Source organism: Pipra filicauda, unplaced genomic scaffold (assembly GCF_003945595.2).
Source record: "Pipra filicauda isolate LSUMZ 115617 unplaced genomic scaffold, ASM394559v2 scaffold4_size7858003_pilon, whole genome shotgun sequence".
NCBI lineage: Eukaryota > Metazoa > Chordata > Aves > Passeriformes > Pipridae > Pipra > Pipra filicauda.
The window spans coordinates 5,988,845-6,013,023 of NW_024104643.1; the positions used below are offsets into that span (position 1 = coordinate 5,988,845).

Below are 24,179 nucleotides of genomic sequence, written 5' to 3' on the forward strand. Positions count from 1 at the left end.
TGTAGAGTTACAGTGTTTTCTTTCAAAGCATTTCTCCAAATATAAAAATTACCTCCTGACACTCAAGCACTCAGATGAAGAGATACAAGAGATACATATAGTCATTCTTATGATTTGCCAGGTGAAACACTAGAACATGTGAGGTATAAAAATGAAATCTCTCATTTGTATGTTTTGCTGTTATCACACCTTCTCTTTTCAGTTTCCACTGTTCTCTAGAAGGAAATTTTTACCTGTTTTTCTTTTACCTGCTCTGCCACCACGCATGGCTTCGGGCGCTGGGCCTGCTCATGCAGGGTTGTGGCAGGGGCACTGTGTGACCTCCTTCCACAATACACTCCCACACACTAATGTGAACAGGATGACACCGAGCTACAGCACCTTCTTCCTTGGTGCTCCACTTTCTCTCCATGGTCACTCATTTCCTTCCTTTAAACAATGCTCTGTTTTCAAGTGCCAATTGTGCCCAAATAGGAAGACTCCCCACAGTGTGCCAATCTCCCTGGCACATGCTGCTCCAGGCCTTGGCTATCCTCATGGCCCTTCTTCCATTGGTAAGCTAACACCATGACATCACTTATGCAATCACAGCATGCTCTGACCCCCAGCTTACTTCCTTGTGCCGCTGATTCAGCTTTTTTCCAAGGCTGCTCCTTAGGCTCCCATTTGCTGCCACTCCTACATAAACCACCTATGGTTTGCAGCTGACAAGAGCCTGAAACCACATCAGTCCCTTCAAGACAAACTCTTCTATCAGTTCTTTTGGTTCACAACCACATGACAGTCACAACGAGCCGGATCACAGAGAAACACCCCCAGCCAGGTCACATCCATCACCCCACAGCACCCAGCTCTCGGCAGCACCAGCCTGAGTGCCCCATTCACCCATAGCAACATTTAGATACATCATGAAATGGCACTTGGACTTAGCCTAAATTCAGACCCTCTACAAAAGATATAGAGATTGGTTGTCTTACAATGTATATGCTATGAGACACTTTTGATACTGTTCATCAGAAGAACCATGCTCATGTTAGAAAGCAGATTCACAGATAGGGCAGTTACTGCAGAAAACCACATTTTTGACTTAACGCTTTTGCATGGCCCTCACTACAGGAATCTCTGGAGGGCTGTCAGCAGCAGTAATCTGCTGAACTATGAATGAGCTTCCAGAAGAAGTTGTTTCCATCATTTGGATGCACCTCTAGTAGTAATACATCAGCCCTTTCCCATTTAGATCTATTACGCTATACTTGTTACATAAACTCACATGCTTTCTAAATTTCTGCCTTTCCTTTCTCAAACCTTTTTCAGCTTGATGGACTTTTTAATTACAGCATATTTTTGGCCCATTCCAACCTTCACCTTCCTATGTATCATGTTTCTTTCCCTTTTGTTTCTAAAGGCCTCAAAGAAAGTTGCAAAACTGGAATTTGAGTAAATACTTTATGAAGAGTACTTTCCATGATGCCTTGGTTGAGTGAAATCAGTATTTCAACTTACTGAATATATTCTAAGATTTTTTTTTTCCTTTTTTTTTAACAAAATCTTTCTCTAATATAACTGACCAGGAAAGGTAAGTATAGTAGAAAATCTTACTGCACAAAAAAACTGCATCCTGAATTAATAACACTTCATTTCCATTATGAGCCTTAGTATTAGGCACTTGCATACTGATAACACCAAAGATAAAAAACTCTAATAACTTCATTTGCAAAATAAAGTGATTATGTTTGAATTATAACTAATGTTATGTCTGTGTGTATAAACTACTAAAAGAACAACACTATTTCCATACAAATTAACAGCATTGAGGCTTCCCTGTCAAAAACACATTTAGCACTACAGTAGCAAGTAAGCAATCCTCAACTTATGTGCACCCATTTTGTTGTCCCAGAACAATCCAAGTAAAGATTAACTTTTTCCTGTAACAACTTTTCTTGTCATTCCGTGTTTGAGTATTTTTTAGGGCTTCTCCAGGCTTCAACAGTACACGTTAAAACGTTTCTGGGAAACTGTTGTGCCTGTGGATACAGGCATGTGCAAGGAAAAGAAACTTCTGCAAAGTATTATAAGAGGTTTAGGATTAATTTGTTCCATGTGCAGTGTAAGCTGTACTTCCTGAATTCTCTTTTAAGGGAAGAGACAGATCTGTTTGTTTCATTATCTAGTAAAAAAAGGCTTTACTACCTACCAAATAAAGGCTAAGTCAAAGAAAACTGCATGCACCTTTGGTTCAATGGTGCTAGACACCTAGCAGACCGTGCAAACAGCAATGACTAAATACAGCATCTGCTCCACTATCTTGGGGTACAGCGGGCATGGGAAGAGATGAAGTCTTTTATGTCCCATTATCATCCCAAGTCATTGCACTCAGTCTTTCACCGTCATTACACTGGTGTGCAACCTCTACTGTTGAAACACTCAGAAAATGTTTCACAGAGAAAGGGGGAAGTCCTTTAGACCTGAGGTTCACATTTCCAAAAGAACTCATATATTTCCCTTGTGGTTATGTTTTCCCCCTCCCCCCAAATATTTAGGTTTTGCTGACAACAGCTTGCCTCAAATGCTATTTAAGCAAAAAGACATCACAAGACATATGCTATCCTAAGATAACACACACCTCTGAAGTGCTGTTAGGTGTAACTGATACCTTCAACTGCCTGATGAATTTGTTATCTCAAAGAAACACAAGGTTTGGGAATGCCTTATATTTTAAACTAAACCCAAATTTAGTCTTTAAATAAATGAATAAAATCTGTGATTTTCCATCCTTTAAAAAAAAAAAAAAGGAGAAAACATCTGACTTGGAGTAAACCCTAACTTCTGACTCCCACACAAGACTACAATTTCAGCTTTATATCTGTGATATGACAAAAACAATCATTTTAATGGCTATTTTGCTGTTGTTTGAAGTAACAGAGATAATGAAGTAATAACTGAGGTTTGAGATTACCAACCTGGAAAATAAAGTTCTAAAAGTAGGAGGGCAAATCTTCCCCTGTGGGTCCTGTACAAGGAAGAGTATCTCATGCTCTAAATCCACGTTAAGTAAGCAGCTGTATCCAAGTTACAATATCATCAATCGAGAGAGCACTTTCTTCTTTCACATGGACACTTTCTCAATAGAGATTCTGCACTTTAAAAGGATGAAGGGTTGGATTTTTGCCCTCACCACCACTAAAGTGTAACCAAATCCATTAAAAGAGTATCCACAAAAGACAATTCTGAGGCTTGCTTCTCCCCTAGTCTTATACCCTGTACAGTCTGCATGCTATGATACATTTCAGGATATGCAATTTATACTGGCACTGATTACAGAAAAGAAAGATTTCTCTATTCTTCTCTAACCTCAAGCCATTAGTGGCCAAGTGGTTCAACAAAGCAATTAACAATGATTCCAATCTGACTGCTTGTACGCTTAAAATCAAGCCAGCAGTTATAAGTTTGTTGGATCAGGGCCAAAGTATTCTTTGGCCAAAAGTTATTTGCCAAAGTTATTTGCCAGTTCAAACCCATGCTGTCTATAAACAAGGAAAACAAATTCACTATGAAAGTAAGTTCCCTACACATTTACAAATCCATTCAGGTCACTGGAAATAATGTCTAGATATCAGTCACAAAATAGGGCATAGCAATCACACATCAAGTACAAAGATCCAAAAGTCTCATTCAAGAGATTCACTGAAAATTATAATGAAAAACTCAGAAGTTTTTCTTCATAGTTTCAATAAAATTCACTATATGTTTTTCACCTCCCTAAAAACATACAGACTTGGTGCTGATAAATCTTGCAGGCAGTCAAAAGAAAACTGAGAATAAGAAAAAGTTATTGATCCTCCCATTGTAAAGAGTTCCCTTAACTGCAGCTAAGCTGTTCTTGACTTCTACAGTCTTGCCCATTCACTGTAAAGCAATCCAGTGCTTGAACGAGACTACTGGGTTAAAAAGTAATAAAGTGAAGTCAAGTGAGACCTAGTAAAACTTGTATTTGTAAAATGCACCTGCAGAAAACACATTATCTACCAATGCTAGGCCAAACCACGCATTACTTCTAAAACCTGTACAGTGTTGGAACTCACTCATGTTTGAGCTCCCACGGAATTTAACCCACCACATCCACCGAGAGCGTCTATTGTCAAACCTAATGCATTAACAAAGAAAACCTGACTCAGTTTAAGACTGATGAAGGGCAAACTGTGAACCATAACGTTAAGAACAGCAAAAAGATTTAACATTAAAGGCATTTAAACAAGCCCCTCGTTAGCAGCCATTTACAGATCAGTATAATCCCACTGAACAGAGTCATGGCACTACTGAAATATTTGGGAATCAGATTAAAAACATTTCCATTTCAATTTTCATTCCTGAATCTTGCTTTACTAGCCGGGGGAAGGGAGTCCTTGCTCTCTGATCAGAAACTCCTCGAAAATAAAAGCACTACACAATGAGATCTTATGACCATATATGTCACAAAGCAGTATTTTACATGTAATAGAAACATCCAGTACTAAGAATTACCAGAGATGTTAAACTGACTTTTACAAGGCAGCAAGGCCAGGGTAGGTGTCAAGAAGTGAGGGTTTTGTCAAAGCTGAGTTTCTATGCAGCTGGATTTCCAACTGCACATCCCTATATGCAGACATTTACAACACTTGCTGAAGAAGAGCTAAAAGCCTACTATGAAAACTGGAACCCCTGTGCAACTGACTTAAACAAAAAGGGGCATTTTTGTATGCACAAACTGAAATCAAGATGGCTAATAGCTTTCCACATTCTTGGAAATATTTTTTTTTAAATGCCAATGTATGGTAAGCATGGAATGGAGAATGATGACTCGGGAAGGACTCAAATGAAGACACAAGCAATCCTTTGAAGTAGCTCTTTGGACAACATTTCTAAAAACTGTGGAAGTAGCAGCATGAAAAACTCATCTTGGACATCTTACATATGCTTCAGGGCAAGGTTTATCCTACTATCACCTACCTTTAAGAAACCACATTTGCTTCCTTGTTTCCTAACAGATAAAATAAAGGCTGGGTAAACCTATCTCTCCCTTAGCATCTGGTACAAATTTTCTTCCAAGCTGAGCCATGTTTTTGGTTGCTCGTATCACACAACTACAGCTACAATAAACTACCTAAACAACATACCTGTCTAACTGTGTCTCTTGTTACTGTATATGGTAACCTGCAAAAAAGGAACACTAACAATTAAAGCTAAATACAGTAGAAGTATCTTTGACATGCATGAAGTTCTTCAGTACTTAAACAAGACCCCCACTGAAACGTTTGCAAGGAATAAAAGCAGCGCAACAGTTGGACTAATAATTTCAAAATGCTGCAAAAGAAGTTGTCTCTGAGCCACCACAAAGGCAACCTCTATTGTGAGAAGTCATTAATCTACTGAAGCATCTCAAACTCAGCCAGCGATCCTTAGTTCTGACTTGAGCTGTGTGTTATCTGTTCCTCATCCCTCTGCTCCACTGCGAGAAGAACTTGAATTATTATTGTTTAACACTCTTGTTGGCCACCCACATTACATGCGACTAAGGAAAACACGACCTAGTAACACAGAACAAAGTGTGGCAATCAGGAACATAGTGGAATTTACCCAAGATGTCTACAGGGTATTTGTTAAACCTTCCTTAGTTGGTATGATGTCAGGGTAATGTACAGCATTAAAGGGTACAGACTTTAGTATCCCAAAGCACTCCTGCCCCATTCCAGTAAAAAACTTTTTGCGTGAGTTTCTTAAAACACAGCTCCCATCATCAGCCTAAAATACAGAAGGGGCAAGCGACTTCATGTGTGTGAGGTACCCTGCCAAGGAAGGCTTTAACCATACCTGTGACTTTTCTCTATTCCTCTCCTCTTGATACACACTGGAGTGATTCTGGCTGTCAGAATTTTTCTTGTTATCCATTTTCTTGGGACAATCAGCTTAATTTCTATTTTGCTCTGTTTCCTCAGTAGTTCTTCCCATTCACATCAACCCACAGTTAAAGAGAAATAAAAGCAAAAACTATCGCTGATAGCAGCACCACAGGTAAATATACACTCACACAGGAGATATCCTCTGCAACCCTGAAGAGTGTACAAGAGTCCAAAGGGTAGGAAAGAGGTAAGTGCTGCTGTGGAGATACACACAGGCCTGTACTGGTGAAAAATGATGCTTCAACCTGCAGTGCTTTGCAGAGAAACTTCGGATCACGAGAAAGTACCACACTGCACGTGGCTTTGCTAACGTGCCATCAGGATTGGACTAAGGCAGATATAAAAGAGAAATTTCTCAATGGTATTATTAGATGTGTTCAAACTGGTAATTGATGTAGTCCTGATCCACCAAATTTGCTTTAAGGAACAGCTGGAACCTTGCAAAGTCCCAAACAACATCTAATGGATCTCACTGCTGGTACAGGGTCCTTGCCTCTGCCCAGATTCCCCTATGATCTGAATCATCAATTTGCTGTATTTTGAAGTCCCAGAGTTTCATTGATCTCACTGGCATTAAAAATCAAAACAATCAGTTTGGCTTGTAAAGTTGATGGGGTTTTATATTCCAACAACCACTCCTCAGCAATGCCAAAATTAACTGGTGAATGTGTAATCACAGCATAACACTTTTGTCTTCAGTTCTGAGACACTGTTCCTTCTTGAAACTAACTCACTTCTTGGAAGCCTGGGGCAATGGTTACCAATTGTCCAGCACCAAAACATTGTCCAGTTCATTATATGCTCCTTCAGCAAACCAAATATGCTAAATAACTTAAACATACTTAAGACTGTATATATAGAACAAGATATCATTTGGCATAAAATGCCCAAAGAGCCCTGCCTTCAGCGGAACAACACTGTGGGATTTATAGAGTCTGGCATGAGAAGTATTAAAGTGTGATTATTCAAGATATATAGTAAAAATGTTTGATTTTTAAACAGCAGAGAGAACTTCCCTTGCACACAGAGAAACATTTTTTCATGTAAGAACAATGAAGTCCTGGTACTGCATATTGGCAGCTGTTTCATGCACTTATGTTAGCAACAGAAAACATCTCCTAGGACTATCTTTTTCTGTTCCCTGGAATTACTGTACATTTTTATTTTTCTGATTTAATTTGTTTATACTGTTTTATTCTTACTGTTCCCTTCCTCCTCAAAATTACACTTTACTAAAATATTAAAGCAAATCCAGGCGATTTTTACTTTTAAATTATTTTAAATAAAAAGACTTTAGAAATTATGCACTTTCCATTAAAGTTCCAGGTCTTGGATTTGTTATAATTTATATCTCAGCAAAACAAAGTCCAAATTTATGCTTCATAAATCTCTCCTACTCTTCTTCCTGACCTACCCAGCATGCTGGCACTGCCTTGGAGGGTTTGAACCCTAATGCCATTCCACACCTATCTTCAGCTCCGATCCTCTTTGAAACCTCATTGCACAGCACAGCTCCTTTCAACAAGATCCTGCTTCTCTCTAGCTTCCAATTGTCCTTTCTCTCCCCCCTGCACCTTACTCCCACCTCTTGTCTTGCCCCTTCACGGCATTCACGTTCCTGAGCAAGTCCCACCATGCCACCAGTAACTTCCAACCAAGTACAGCCATGCACCACTGTTTTGTATTCATTGTTGGGGTTTTTTGTATATTCTGTGCAGTATAGCAACTTGTGTCCACCCACGAGCTTCTTGGGCTGAAAGCAGTGATCATACAGGGCCCAGCACAACAGTCCTCACTCACAATCAGCCCCTTCCTGCATTATCCAGTGTAATAAAAACAGCATGTGTGCAGTATGAGTGAATCGGTCTCGCCTTGAAGCCTTTCAAAAATTCAGAGGAGTCTGACGAAAGCAGAAAGAAAGGCAAAGAGAAGGGAGAGAAGAGGCAGGAAATAACAAAAAAGAAAATGGACAAGATGGTTTTCCCTGGAAGCAGCATTCTGAGGTGCAACATCCTCCCCTTTCCTGATGTCCTTCCCCAACAAGGTCAGGCTAGGAGCAGCATACCTCTCCTTCCTTCCTATGTTACACTCTTTTTCTTTTGTTTTTTTTTCCCTTCCTAGATTACTTTTAACATTTACTTCCACACCAGTCTGACACTTACATGCAAGAAGTAGTACCACCTTTATGGCACTCCCTTACTGACTGGGCTAAGACAAGTCTGTGCTTTTACTAAGTCTGCTGAGCACCAAGAGGTATTAAAATTGTTTTCACTTCTTTTCTTCATCTTCCCACCTACCAACAGCAGTAACAGCCTCAAAAATTATACTTCCTTCTTCACTGCAGGACGGAAATAGTTCATAGAGCCTAATGTAACAAACTGTAACACCTTCACTGCTAAACACACCATGGCAATGAAGAGGCTCACGCCTTAAAAATACTAAACACCAAATTCACTGACATATCTAAAACTACATTTCAGCCGAGAAGCTGAAAGATTATAAAAATGGTGTTTTCCCTTCACTTTTATCAACACATACATAATCCCTCTCTACTCTCTCAGTCATAGCTCTGTGGCTCTTTTTAGGGAAAAATAAAAATCACAAAAAAGCCCAATCAACAATCTCAAGTTGGAGAAGACAACTTTGGATGGTTCAGACAGCTTTGGATGCAACTCAGAGAAAATTCAGATACAGCTGGGTAGTGGCTTGAATGATAAATAAAAACAAAGACTCAGCTGGGGCAGGAAGATATCAAAAATATTCAAAGTCTGCTGTCAACAAAGCAAATGTGCTTTGAGTCACCTCTTCCCACATGGCTGTCACGCAAAGCACACCTACTTCTTGCATGATCTTTGCATGATAGGTATCACACAGTATACTACATCTAATTCTAGAAAACTCTAGAAAACACATTTTTACTCTCCTTCCAATCAGACGAAATACACTTTGTAGTCTTATCCCCGGCAGTTGATAAACTGGGTTTGCAAATACTATGTTCCCCCCATCCCCCTCCCTTGTGCCTGAGAAATCATGATGCTACTCCCCAAAGGCAGATGTGTTAGGAAAAAAGAAGTGCCTACCCTGGGGGCTTTAAACCCCATTTCACATGCAAGGTGCAGTTCTTGCTCTTCTCCCAGTAAGCCCTACCAGTACTTCACAGTCCCTGTCACCCTCAGCCTCAACACCTGTTGGCCCAGGACCACACAGGTCCACTGCCAGCTTCCCTGTTGCAAGACACTGTGCGTCAACAGGACTGCTCAGATTATAAAGAATTAAAGGCACAAAGAAGTACTTTCAGCTGTGTCAAGGCCACAACATTCAATACTTGGCAGTCTCAAGGCCTTTTTCTGACACAGGATAACATAGTAATGCGTCAAAGGGGGAAAAAACATTAAAGATAGGAAAGTGAAAAAAAACCCAACAGATACTATATAACCTTATGAATAGCACAAGATTTTCCTGACCACAGCCTGAGTAAAAATAATACTGCAGAAATAATTTCAGGAACAGGAATCAAGAGCACTGCTTGCCTGCCTCCACTGGGGAGGGAGGCTGTCCATGGGGCTGGAGAGCTGCTCTTGATGGAAAAGCTTCACCTGGAAGAATAACTAAAAAAAGCTGCAGAAAAGGATAGCAAACTACAGCACTTCTAGGACAAAATGTGCTTCAAGGCCATACCAGAACACCTGATTTTAACAGGCACATACATGAGGGCAGAATTTGGCCTATATTCCTTACACCTTAAATTACTGTTCACAGGGGAGGGAAAGAAAGCCTCTTGAGTTTAAAATCTTGAGATTAAAACTAATTCTACAGCTTGCTGGACAGAAGGGCACTTCAGCAGAAATGTACTATTGAAAACACCCTGAGGCAGAACACAATATAAGGGCCGTGACAGTAAATGTGCATACCAAAAAGAGACAACTGAGAAACTTAAGTCCTGAACACTGACCTATGAAACCTCCTCTAAACAAAATAACAAAAAAACCCAAAAAAACCTCTCCACCTTTCTTTCAAATTCAAAAAAAATCTTTGTCACCTGTAAAAAAAAATTCACTTCATTGAGGCAGTGATTTGAGTTAAATAAACTCTACTAAAGAGCAAGGGTAATATTCTTCTTGGATTAAAACATTTCTTATCAGCCAATTAAGCACCTGATAGCTCTTCACCTGTGATATTAGCAAAGATAAAATGAAGCAGCCACCCTCCTCACCCATCACTGCAAACAAATCCCATTTCCAAGATGCACCTTTATTTAGGCCCATTAGTTTGCTGCTTCTTTACAGTTAAAGAAGATGAGGACCAATTTGATATCCACAGAAACAAGTTTTCAGGTGTTGGCTAGTAACAACAGTTAACCCAGTAACTTTAATTCCTGAGAGGAAACTGCTGTGTGACTCTAACTCTTCCCTTTCACTCCTGCAACAAGGGCTCAAAGCTTGAGTTGAAGCAAGAACCAGAACAACCAAAGATATGAGACAACTCTTCTTGCTATAAATAAAGTGTTTAATATGGAAAGTGTGTAAAAACAGTTTTCCTATTTGAACATCATGAGAAAAAGTGTTATGGTGTTTTTACCCCATCTCCAGAGAGATGGTTTTTCATCACAGCTGTTTTGATAAGGGCACTGAACATTACAGTTGTAAAACATGGCACCCTACTTAACTCTAGACAAAGCTACAGTTTTATTGCCGCATCTTGTGTCAACTGTACCGAAGTGTTTCAGGTGGCAGCTGATGGATTTTCACAAAATAACTATGCACACTCCCATAAGGAACTTTATTTAAGTGTTCAAGAATCCAATTGCAGATGGAAAAGCCAAAGTCTGAGTCTTTTAAATGAGCAAGTAATTATACTGAAAGTATTTGTCAGCTTTTCGCTAGGACTTTCTGGAGTTGTTTACAGAAAGGGCAAGAAAGCATAAAAAAAAAAAAGAAAAGTGGAGCTCTTGGATTAATTTACTTTTCTGTTCTAGTGTGTACTCAATTTGTCCACTGGGGACTTGATCCAAAAGCAAAATGAAGTTTATGACTGTCTCTGTAAGTTTAAGGACAAAAAGATGGGTTTAATTTTTTAGAATTTCAACCCTCTACATCTTACATTTGGAAGTTATATTGCCAAGCAGTGTCAGTCCTAAAATCATGAAACATGCATGAAAGAAACTTAATGACAAAATAAATGTATCCCACATTGCTTCAAAAATTTATGAAAAACATGTAACAACACACAATTCTGGAAAAAGTCGCTTTGTTGCTGCAGGGTCTGAAGCCAGGAAAAAGGGCAACATACATAATATCCTGAAAGAACAAGGTAATTGAATAAACCCACCCTCTTTTACAATGGTGCAGATTACTTCATCCACGATGGTCTTGAAAATGAGTTTAACTCTATAGATAACTACGTTCTTCACAACAAAAGGAATGAAAATGAGAGGAAGGCATTATTGTTCACCAAACAGAAACCAAACAAAAACCAGCAGAAGGGCTAGCAAGGAAAGAATGGTTAATCTCACATTTCTAAAAGGGTATTATAAACAAAGCATGGTGAACAACAAAAATAAAAGATTAAAAAAAAAAGAAGATACAAAAGTGCTTAATGGCGTTCTTTTAAATATTTACTTTGCTGCTATTTGGAGAATAATTTGTTCCATTTAGTAGCATTGGGCTCAAAGGACCGCTTTAATCCAGAGAGATTAATTATAGCCTTTGGAGTTATAAACACAATTTGGGAAGTGAAGCAGAGAAGAGGAGAGAGACTCCTCTCATGTTGGTGATTAACAAGTTTATGTGCTTTGGGCCTAGATTACACAGGCTGTGACCCTGCTACACCTGTACACTGCAGGCAGAACACTGCACAGGGTACCCATGAACTGAGGAAGAACAGCCCCCAGGATATCCAGGGAAGACACTACCCTACCCTACAGTGTTGCTATAGGCAACTAAGATACTTCTCAGGTGCCCTTCACTGGCATATTATGAAGACATCACCTGATCTCACTTTATTACCTGCATCAGAAACGAGCCACCATGCTGAGACGAGCAGGAGGCACGAGACCCCATCCACACTGCCTTTAAACCTCTCACATGCTTTCACATATTTCTTCACCTGCTCATTGCTGTGTCCCACACCAGGAGACACAGGGACCAGTAACATTAGCAAGGAAAGGCTGGAAGTGATCTTACCTAGCAAGGGGTTGGCTGCTCCCTCCTCTGAGCTCTCCTCAGCCCCCTCCTCCCCCAAGCCGGAGGTGGCCGAGTCCTCTGGGGCGGATGCAGAGCCAGGGGTGCTAGGCCCGCTGACGGACCCCAAGTCACCTTCCTCACTGCTGGAGCCGTAGCGGTCAGGCTGGGCAGCCATCCCGCCCTCACTGCAGCTCCTCCGCTCCTTGCGGTGCACCCGGGAGTGCAGCACCATTTGGTGGTAGGTGCGGAAGATCTTTCCACACTCAAAGCACTCGGTGGACTTGTTCTGGGCGGCCCGCCGGCTCTGCCGTGAGGCAGGGCGGTAGTCCAGATCCCCCTGGGCAAGCGGGCAGCTCTCCCCTGGCGGGGCATTGCTGGTTTTCTCTGGGCGCCCACTGGTGCAGCTCTTCTTCTTGGGGTTGCTGGGCGAGTCCTGGTCTCGCTTGCGCTTCTCCTGGTTGACAAGGATATACTCCCTCTTATCCTTGTCGTACGTCACGTCCGCATCTGCCAGGGCCTCATCCCATCCCACATACTTCACATACTCCGAGGGCTCCACTACTTTTCCTTTGGTGGCCAGCTGCCAAGCTTGGTAGCTACTGACCGGATCCAGCTCGGCTACTCTTCTCCCAGGTTGCCCTCTTGTAACTCTATCCAGCGCTACAGATGGCCGTAGATTGAGACACTGCAAGAAAAACTGCTTCGTTACCGAGGAGCTCAGGCTCCCATCGGTCAAGCCCTCAGCTTTATCCCCGGTGCTGCCCGGCTGCACCCGGTAGTGAACAACATTATGCGCTTTCAGGCTTTCCATATTTGTAAACAGATTTCCACACTTGGTACAAACTTCATACAGAGATAGGCCTGTCACAATTGTTTCCTCTTGTATCACGTCATTGATAGTGGCTATGAGCTCCAAATCATTTTTTGGTTTGTTTTTGCTCCCAGACCTGGGGCCATGCGACTTCATGTGGTTTTTGAGAAACCAGGGCTCTTTGAATCTCCTGCCACAAATATGGCATCCGTGATCAAATGAGCCCCTATGCTTTTTCATGTGAGCTTTCAGGAACCAGGTTTGACTAAAGGCCTGACCGCAGACTTCGCATGGAAACTCGCCTGCACTCAGCTCGCTCTTGCAGTTCTCAGTGTAGGCCTCCCCATTGGGGACCTGAGCTGTTATATGGTCCTTCTCTATGTGGTTTAACAGCGTCTCCTCCCTCAAGGTCATGTAGCTGCACAACCTGCACTTGAACGGTTTGTGGACCTGGTGCAGATGCTGCTCCAGGTCCTTCTTCCTTTCAAATTTGTTTTTGCAGAAGGTGCACTGGTAAGAGGTCAGCTTGCTATCCTCCTCAGCTGGCGCCGTCTCTGTGACCTCCTTCTTGCTGCTTCTCAACAAGATCTTGCTGCTATCGACCTGAGCAGTACCATTCAAGATCTTGTTGCAGGCAGATGTACTTTTAGTGGGGCTGGTGCACCCGCCAAGGCCCTCTGAAACGCCCATCTCCCCCAGCTGTGCCTCTCCCATCTCCACCTCGTGTCCCTGACTTAAAGTGCCTGTCCTGTGACTACGGATGTGAATCTTCAGGTTGCCCTTTTGGGAAGCTCTATGATCACAGTAAGGGCATTTGTAGGGCTTCTCACCCGTGTGCTTCCTCATGTGTTGTGACAGGGAGCTCTGAAAAGGAAAACTTTTACCGCAGATGCAACAGCTGTGGCACATGGTCTTGTCAGCATCCATATCGTTCTTGCTTAGCTTGCCAGGGCTGGAGGATCTCCGTAACTCCATTTCTGCCTCTCTTCTACGATCCATCAGTATTACTGCAACAACAGGTAAGCGGGGTAGGAGCACAAAAGCATGTCTGGCAGCAGAGGAGGGCTGGACCGCATTTTCAATCATACGGTTCTGCAGAGAAGTGTTTTTATTGCTTCAGTCTCAGGGTAACGTTTCTCCTTTCAGCTGCTCAGGAGAGTCCAAAGTGAAAATTTCCCTCCGCGTGCTCTGTAAGAAGATGGCATAGATCACCTGAAACAAGAACAAAATCATACAAATGTACAGATTCTTAAATACATTAAAATATATTCGTGTTTCAACAATTCCATCACTCGCCCCGTACTCAGAAGCACACCATACGACAATTTACTGCACCAAAAAGCAGCAGTTTCTCCTTCTGCTGATATTCTAGACTTCAATGACAAGCGTAATTACTAAATAAGTAAAATGCATAAAACAGGAAACATTCATTTACATACACTGACATCACAGTGTCTTGAATGAAGTGCAACCTTTAAAAATATTTTTTTGTTTTAAAACCAGGCAGAAGTGGCTAAAAATACACCTTAAATGAGGAAAACATTTCTTGAGGGGGTTATTACACTCTAAATCTGTGGCTTTACCATCATGTGTAATTTCATGTAAAATACTTACTTGCCAAAGATAAAAGGCCTTCCTAGAAACTTTACCAAGTATCATATTCCTACTGGCAACTACATTACTTTGCGCCTAAGACAGCTCTGCTGTGCTTGATGTGGCACGCACAGAGCAGGCGCAGAGGCTGAGGATGCTCAGTACTTTGATTAGAGAGCAAACAAGAACCCAGAGCCTGATGAAGCATTCATGAAAACTAAAAGTTACTTCCTGAGGGACAATGAAGGGAAAAAAAACCCTCCAAGGGTAAAATTTAGTCTAAAACTAACAAGAAACTGATTATGTGTGTAGGTATCAAATTACCTTAAAAGTCAGTGATTTATGTCAACAGGACATACAGGAAATCACAGCACCACCCACCTCAATGAAACAGAATCTTAACCATAAACAGACAAACAAAACAAGAAACAACTCTGATTAACAGAGTAATAAAAGTTTAAATGTTTTTGTATCTTGTCATGATTAAATGCAAGAGTCAGTATCCGCCTCAGTGGAAGATGAAACACACCCCAGCAATTCTCCCCCTTATATTCAGCAAAAACCAATGGTCAAGATCCCCATATACTGTTTTACACTGAAGTAATTGGAAAAGAAACAATCTTCCCGCCCCCCACCCCCCTCATTAAGGGCTACAAACACCACATGACTAAGATCAAAGAACACAGCATTCTCTAATGAAGAGAACTGATCTACTGCCACATTAACAGCAGCTTCTTAAAATGTAGCTAAAAATATGCAGAGCAATAACAAGACCGTCTATTCACATATCCATCACTTAATATCTATGACTCAACAAAGAGCTACAGATTTACAATTGTAAATTTTAAGATTTCTCACTGTATTCACCTCTTGAGTCTCTTCAATACGTACATAAATGGTCTAACCACAACACAAGCACGAGCTTAATAAAAAGCAAGGTAAGACTGTCACAATTATCGTCTTGGTTACACACTAGAGAACAACTTTATTACATTTAAGTTAATTTAGCCTTCTTATTTGCTACAAGACCAATCACTTCTGGGTTTGATTTTCTGCATATCTAGTATCCATTCAGCATGTTAAGAGTTATCAAACAGCATCAACCCAAACTACGTGTTCCTCAGAGAGCATTCAACGATATTTAAGGGATGAGTTACAAAAACAATTTCATTTCTTGAACAAATCAATTTTTTATTATTGCTGAAAAAAAAATAAATTTCACAAATTCAGAAGTCTAAATGAGCAGGAAGTTTACAAACTAGAGTACCTAAATTAATTTCTAAAATTAGCTATTTAGAAGTAAATTCAGGGACAGCCTCGGAAGAAATTTCCTGGCTCTATAAAGGATGGCAGCCACCGAAGTTGTAGCTGTACTAGAAGGTACAAACACGCCAAAAAGCAAATACAAATGAGGTTTACACTGCACATTGATAGATGAAACAATTCAGAGTAGCATCTTATTTATTTGACCCATAATCTAACTCTGCCAAGTAACAACCCGTGTTGCCTTATAATCAAAGACTTAAACTAGAACTCATTAAATCATACACCAGGTAACTTCTTGATCAAGTATACTATCATGCTAAATGCAAGCAACAGCTTCTTCCGAAATGATCCACATAATTTCAGGGATAAAAAATAGAAGACTTTGGGGACAGATTTTTTCAGATATTTTATACAATGTTTTCTACATTCTTAATATTCTACAGTTTTCATCAGTGAGAATACTGCTTTTATTGGCAGGCCAACTTTTAGACTATTGACTTTTTTTTTTATTTATTTTTAAATGTAGGTCCCTTTTTAACTCAACTTTCTACAGTGCTTCCTGTCTGAAAGTTCAAAAGAGCTCTAAGAGCCAAACTTAGACAAGAATGCTATATGCAGCAGTTCAAGCACATATAAATCCAAAGCTTCAGTCTCTTTGTTTACTTGGCCACAGATTCCCTGGGCTTAGTCTTGACATATTTCACTTTAATTATTTATAGCATTTTCATTAATGAAACTTAGTTATGAAAATGAGGCTATGAAGAAAGCATTACTTATAAGAAGGGTATTAGCCACTCACAGGAGACCCCCCCCAGTCCTATATTAAATTAGGCCTGAGGGGGGAAAAAGGAGTTAAAAAATTAATGAATTATTTTATTAGTCTAAAATACTTAATGGAAGTGTTATTGTCTTCACCAAAATATTAAAAAATAATTGTTTTGTCTTTTTTTACTTTATCTTGGCCAATGCACTGCAACTTATAACTTTAAAAGTGTAAATAAATTATTCCTAGATTTTAATTATTCGAATTCATACACATTTAACACCCACAAAATTTCAAGTCTAATCTTCCACAGACAAAAATTCCACTGAGAGTAAGGGTGTTCAACCAACCTGAGCTTGCTTTACACAGTCTATGGAGGTCTACCCTAGGCTTTGGTAAATCGATTGACACAAACGTATATGAACGACTCACGATTCCCCCTTCATATCATCTGAGTGTCACTTAAAAGCAATTCTTCTAGAGGGGCTCTCTGCAGAACAGCAAAGCCATTTGTTCATTGGAAAGCAGCAAATAAAATTACAACTTTCAAAAGAGCTTCAATTCTGAAGACTGAACATAACAATGAGAAAAAAACCCACTTGTAAAAAAATCCTACAAATAGAAAATAACATTCTGGCTTAATAATTTTTACCTCAATATTAATTAGTAAACATCAAAGATGGCACAAAGGATGGAAGATGTCAACTGGTAAAATAAAATTACACCAATTACTCTTCCATTGCGAGTAGACTCTTGCCATAGCTATTTTTGTTTCTTTCTGGATGACTGTGATGATAAAAATAGTTGTATTTTGAAATAATTCCAACTTTGAAAGTATTCTAAAATAAGTCTCTTTCAGCACACATGGAATGCAGCCACCTCCAGCTACCCCCAGGCTACCAAAAGTGTTTCACCTCTCAGCAATTTCAGGTGGTAACCAGTAACCTTTCAGTGCTTTGGTCCAAGATCACTCTGCAGCTCCACAGCACTGGTTTGTCACACAGAATCCATAGCGGAGTTACATCCAGCCTGCAGATTTCTCCCAGACTGTCACAGCACAGAAATCCCCACTAGCAGAGAGGCAAGCCATAAGGAAATGCAAGTGAATGTAAACTGTAAATTAATATGTAGTCTTTAAAAATATTGTGTGTGTTTTAATGGCACTGCAGTCTATGCCAAATGCCATACAACTTCTTGGGGGTGGGGGTGTGATATTCTGTTGTAAGGGGCATATGAACTAGATTAAGTTTATTTTGTTGAATTAAGAATCAGCAGTTCATGTAAGAAGCAGCTGGCCAGTATCCATGAGACATTTTCAGCCCCTTTAAAATACACTAAGGCACTTATCTTCACTGTTTACACGCAAGTTTGGAATATAAAGCAACATGGAAGAGAAACGTGAACAAAAACCCAAAAACAGGAGGGGTGGTGTGCTGCGAAATGCCTTTGCACCGCCAAATATTTTAGTTATAATGCTTGTTCCTGCACAATTGCCTCACAGAGATTCTTTGCCTTGACCCATATGGGAATAAATACACCCTTTTTTTTATTCCTAGTTCCCCTGAAAAGGAAAACAAGCTTTCCTACATGCTTAAACCAAGAACTTGTCAGAATCTACACTAATTCAAACATTTAGGCATCCAAACTTCTCTAGTTTTTAAAACTAACTTGGATAGAGCTCTTGGTTTGAGAGAAAACACATTTGACCAAAGAGACTTGCTCTCCCACAGAGCCCCAGAGTCTTTTCCAAGATCAGCCCTGGCTTCCCCAGTGAGGCTGTGGTAGCCTGGCCCTCCCAGCAGCTCAGCAGGTATGCTGGTGCATGGCTGCATCATCCTCGCAACTTCTGCAAGACCCTCACTTAGTCTTGACATGAAGTATGCATAAAAGTACAGGGAAACAGCACTTTATGTAACACAGGAGCACCCTAAATACCTATTACTCTTCTCTTCATGCCACCCTCACATTCTGAAAGAGGACTAGGTATGTGAGGACTGCCCACAGGGTGAGACAGATCCTCTTAAGGACCTTTTGTGCCTCTTGGAAAACAACTAATAAAAACAGAAATTGAAAATAAACAACACAGAAAAATTGGAGGGGAAAGAAGAAAAAATTATGCAAAGATACCACACTGGAAAAATAATTGCAAAATAATTTCTTACATACAGATATCCTGTGCAGTGAAGACGGAGGAATACATACAAGAAAATTATTCCTGTTCCAACATACAGCAGACTATACATTTTTTTTAAAATTTCTCTTCAATTAAACATGACTTTAAAAATCACATTGTATAAGCTGTCTAAGTAATAAAGAAGAACATACACTCTGGGAAGGTACAGAAACCTATTCAAAAAGCACAGTGTATCTTTTAAAACAAACTGCTTTCAGGCTGGGTCCCATCTGAAAGAAAAATGCACTGGAGAGATATCGCTCTTCTAATCTCCAAGAGATTTGAACATACACTGCAACCACTCCACCATGTTCCTCTGCAAAAATCAACAAAGACTTAAAAAAAAAAAAAAAAAAAAAAAAAAAAAAAAAAAAAAAAAAACCAAACAACCGTGAGGTGTGATCTTGTGGAAAAATACCTTACTGAAATTTCTTTCAAATGATGAAATGATAGGATATAGCATGCAAATATCTAGGTGAATTTGAGGAAATTGTATATTTCAAGAACAACCTGGAGAGAGGATCTCTCCTGATTTGAGGAGGCTCAGGTTGCCCCAGAACCAAACAGGCTTTGCCATTCAGAGTAAAGAGACCAGAAGAGAGCTAAGTGCAGCAAGAGAAGGGACAAAGGACAGAGAACTGCCCCACCAGCCTTCAAGCTCACTGAACCGCAGAGACCTTTCTCCCCTTCCATGTCTTCTCCCCAGGCTACAGACTCCATCCTCCACACGCACCAGCCTTGCCCTGCCTGCGTGCCCTCCTCCTCACTTTGTGAGGGGACATGGCTTCTTCTGGACATCCGGATCCCATGGGGGTCATTAGTCCATCACCCTGACTGAAAGCTTGATCCCACCATCCTTATTTAGGCACCAGTCCAACTGAAATGCCTCTTCTAGACCATGTCACTAGACCAATTTTGCCTTGAGTTGATAGCATCCTTCAGACTACACCACAGCACAGAAGAGAGAGATTATCTCTTAAACAGTAAGCCTATAGCTGAATTTGCAGGCAATTCTGGCATTCCGCAACCAATAAAGGTAAAGGCAGCATAACTCTGAACTGATTTTCTTAGAGTAATCCAAACTAACCCAGTAAAAACCTATCTAAAAATCCCAAGGCAGTTGTAGAAGACTGTCAAATTTTCAAACACTTTCAGTTATTAAAAGCGGCAATCTTGACAACAGACCTCCTAAAGTCTGTTTAAGCCTGCCAAAACTGACACGAGACTGAAAAAGAAAAATAAAAAGCTCCTGGAAAAACAAACAAGAAATTTCTATTAGTCTATTTCCACTCAGGCTTTATAAAATCCTTCAGTAGCATTTTGCAATACTTTTTTGTTTCATTATTTTCTACCAGCCTTCCCCTGCAGCTGGTGAAGCTCTTCCCATTTGCAAAGTTTGCTGTCTGAACCGTGAGATATTGTTTTGAGCTTCTCCCAATACATCATATGTTTTTGTGTCTTTCTCCCTCCATGAGCTAATGACATTTTGCAGCAGGCTTCTGAGCAGCAGCCAGGGCTGGGAAAGCAGAGTCAGGCCTTTCTCAACCAATGCCGCACCCTTAACAAGGGAGAGAATACACTGAAATAAAGGTAAAAACACTAATGCTGGAGAAGCTAGAGGTAGGCATTTCCAGCGAGGTGATCGCTCTCAAAACAAAAATCAACAAAACCTCTGTAACCCAGATTTTTTTGTGGCTCCTCAAGAAACAGTTCAGGAGCAAGGCAGGGTGGAAGGGAGTTTGCTTTCACACTGCTATGAGATATGTTGAGAAACACAAAGCTGTCACCCACTCAGTACATATTTTGTGTTTTAGTATACTGTGCGTGTTTGTCTTCTGAGAGACAAAGAAATGTACTTTACTAGTTACACTGTAGTATTCTAAGCAATGAATTGAAATGTATCATTAACATCCAGGACAAGCTTTATCTTGCTACCAAAACAAAGGGACTATTCTTTGAACAAATTGAGGGGGAAAATCCCATAATGACAATGAAGAGTTCCTCTCCCTAAAAACTGTGCTACACAAGAGTAACAATTACAGGCTTATATTCTACAGACTGAGGTTGCGAATGGCTGCATGAAGCAACGCATTCACTATTGGGAGAGTAAGTACCATTGATGACAAGGCCTTGGGGCTTCTGCTGTTCACAGACCAATCAATAATCCATTATGAACAAACTACATTTCCCCTCTAATATGAAGAAATGAATAAAAGGGAACCAGTAACACTAGTACTTTCATGGAAAAAAAAAAACAACAACAACAATGCAGAAATCACAAAATGCCATCACAAGACTTAAAACTAGACAGAACTACCGACAATAATCCTTTATTTTATAGCAGTCGTTGGAGACCACTACATTATATTAAAAAAAAAAAAAAAAGTTTATTTTAAAGGCAAGATTTTTTCAAGGCTACTTATTCTGGCTGCAGGACAAAACAAAAAGCAAAAAGCAACATTAATCTTTCAAGGCAAGGAGGAGAAAATGAACTAACTTCACCCAAACATCTACCAGCTTGCTTCAAACTATTTTCTAATGCAACATAAAAAAGAACTTCTAATTAGAAATAACTGTCCAAATGTGACTGGTCAACCATAACAAGACTTTATTGCAGCAGCTGCATTACCATCCAGACATGAGGCCCTGAAACTGTTGTTCTCCCATTGTCATTGTCACATGCTACAATACAATTAAGAGAGGATCCATTTAAGCAGCACAACCATAGCAAAGCTCAGCATCCTCAGTCCAGTTCCTACCTAGACCTCTCAACACAGCACCAGAAGGCAACAGAGGAGAAAAGTTCCCCTGAAAAATTACAGATAAAGTCCCTAAATTAAAAAAAAAAAAAAAAAAAAAAAAAAGAGACGGAGAAAAAAAGTTGCTGATTTTTTTTGTATGGGTAACTATAAATTAGACTCAAAGGAAACACTGAGACCGATATTACTAATGCATAAGGTAGTCTATGTCCTTTTTCTGAAATGTAAAGACTAGTAGTTAAAGTTGACCTTGCAGGGTGGGGGGCTAGCAGGAATGAATGCACAATGTGATTATTGATCAGCCCTAGAAAAGCCAAGAACTGCACTAGTGCAGATGTGATTTTTCTTTTCCTAGGGTCATTAATGATATATACTGGCAAGTCAAAAGCTCTTATTTTGACACATTGTAACAGTATCATTAATTCTGAAAATAAGCTTCATTTTAGGTTCAAAAAAAAAAAAACCCAAACACTTAAAATAAAAAAAATTATAAACTAATAAAATAAAATAAAAAAAACCCAAACAATCAAAAACCAAAAACACAACCAAAAAAAAAAAAAGCCTCCATTTTTCTTCATGTGACAGTAATCTTCTCCTATTTGACCACACCCACCATGGGAGTTACTTTAGTGGCTTACTATTCCCCAAGACTAAGAATTAAAAATTGAAGAAACGCTTACAGTTCTGATAGTTTCAAATCAAACACTAAGTCAGTTACAAGCAAAGTCACCTCAATGCTGTGTATTACCTCCTTATTCAAATCGATGGCATTGATGCTGTCTATTCATGCATGTCTATGGAGATGCGTATATATATGGGCAGCACAGTATTTTCCCAGCACCCAATAGTGCTTTTATATTTAATGATCTTGTTAGGGTTTCCAGTGCAGACCGATTTACATGGAGTTGTAACACGGCCATTTTAAATCTTCAGTGTGGGGGCTGATTTCAAACTGTATGGGCAGGGTATTTTCCTCCCAGTATGCTCTGTTATGGGCTCAGTTTGTATCTTAAAACGGTAACATGCAGGAGTGCAGTACACCGCACACCCAGACACACACCCCTTCTTGCTGCCTCTTTCATCTGTCCCATCAATGCAACCTACACACAAACCACATCCTTAGCTGCCATAAGTGCGCACAGTGCCATGAAATCAATTTGTATCAATTCAGAAGCTGTACCACTAGCTAAAACTGGAATGCCTTTGTGCTGTGTAAATCAAGACCTGAATGCAAGAAAAACACAAGCATAATTAAAAGTAAACATTTTGAATTGTTGATTTCCTACCCCAGCAAAAGTTACATAGCAGCCTTGTCCTAAGTGCCCAAATTCCACTCTGTCACAACTAACAATTACACCATTAAGGAACAAACTTCAGTGCTTTAGTAGATTCATACAGCGCTGTAACAACTTGTCCATGGCAGACCTCAAATGCAAAAAGCTGTATGTTTAATACCAAGCAAGTTTACTAGCTACAGCTATGTGTTCGCCAGGTCAATGGAAGGTAAATATTATTTCTATGGGACACTGCTACAAAATAAGCTGTGTGGAGAATTAAGAAATTCAAGGTAATAAATTAATTTCACTCATACCTAATATATCCTGCTGCTTAAATTGCTACAGTAAAATCATTACCTTATAAATGTAAGTGTTGCCAAGCGTTAACCTGTTAACAGACTTAGAATTACAGCACTGTGCTTTGATTAACTACTAACGTCTTACTGTAACAAAAAGTTATTTTTGAAGTAACACCAGCAAGTTGTTTTCCTACTTTTTACCCCTCCACAGTACTAAAAAGGAATTGTAAAGGAGTGAGACAAGAGCAAAAAGATTGCATTTAAAAAAAAAGGGGAGGGTTGGGGAGGTGGGGGAGGTGGGGGAGGAGTGGGACAGAGGGAGAAAGAGCAGAGGGAAAATGTAGAGGAACTGTGCCCTGTAATACAGGAAGGTATAATCATATGAAATAAGCCATAAAAGCATTCTATTAAACATTACCTTCTGAGATAGCACTGCTTAACAGTGAGAAGCAACACAAAACTCACAAAACACACACCACCAAAACCTCGTTTGCAGATGTTGGGTTACTTTTGTGTGTGTGTGTATATATATGTATATAGAGAGATATAGCTGTCAAAATATAAATGTAAGCTCTTATAAAGCAGAAAACAGGATGGACGAGTTCTATTTTAGGAAGCTTTCTTAAACGTTTAAGAACTTAAGCAGGTAATTCATTAAGACTTTCAATCACACTTTTTCCACTCTCTGCAACATTTCTGAATGTCAAGTATGCAGACTATGCCCAGGCCCAAGCAAAGACACTGCACTTCAGAAATCCCAAACCAGCCAAGCTGAAGCTTGCTCTACACCACCTGAGACTCAGGAGCTGCTGCGTTGCTTAAACTGCACACAGCTTTGGCTCTGTGACACCAGTCCCAAACTGGCAGAGGACACTGCTAAAGGCCAATCTGTGGATAGCCAGTGTCTCAGAAATACCTTCATTTCACTTTCTTTACACTAAGGTACACAGTACCTCTCATCCACAAGCGTAATTTGTGATGATGAGCACTTAATAAAACACCTGACTGCTAGTAGTTTAAAAGAAGGATCACAAGTTCCTAAATTCACCAGCAATTTTAAAGATGAGATGATGTCAGCTGTTACTTCATTACTTCAACAATTCATTTTGGAGTTTTCTGC

The 24,179-nt window shown here is 40.0% G+C and overlaps 1 protein-coding gene across 1 annotated transcript in view; it reads right to left on the reverse strand.

Annotated features, from left to right (window-relative positions):
* Nucleotides 1–24,179, reverse strand: part of ZNF516 (zinc finger protein 516) — a 98,735-nt gene that overhangs the window by 42,259 nt on the left and 32,297 nt on the right. The window contains exon 2 of the mRNA XM_027746049.2: nt 12,119–14,141. Coding sequence (XP_027601850.1) covers nt 12,119–14,015 — 1,897 coding nt within the window. The 5' untranslated portion in view covers nt 14,016–14,141. The remainder of the gene's footprint in view (nt 1–12,118; nt 14,142–24,179) is intronic.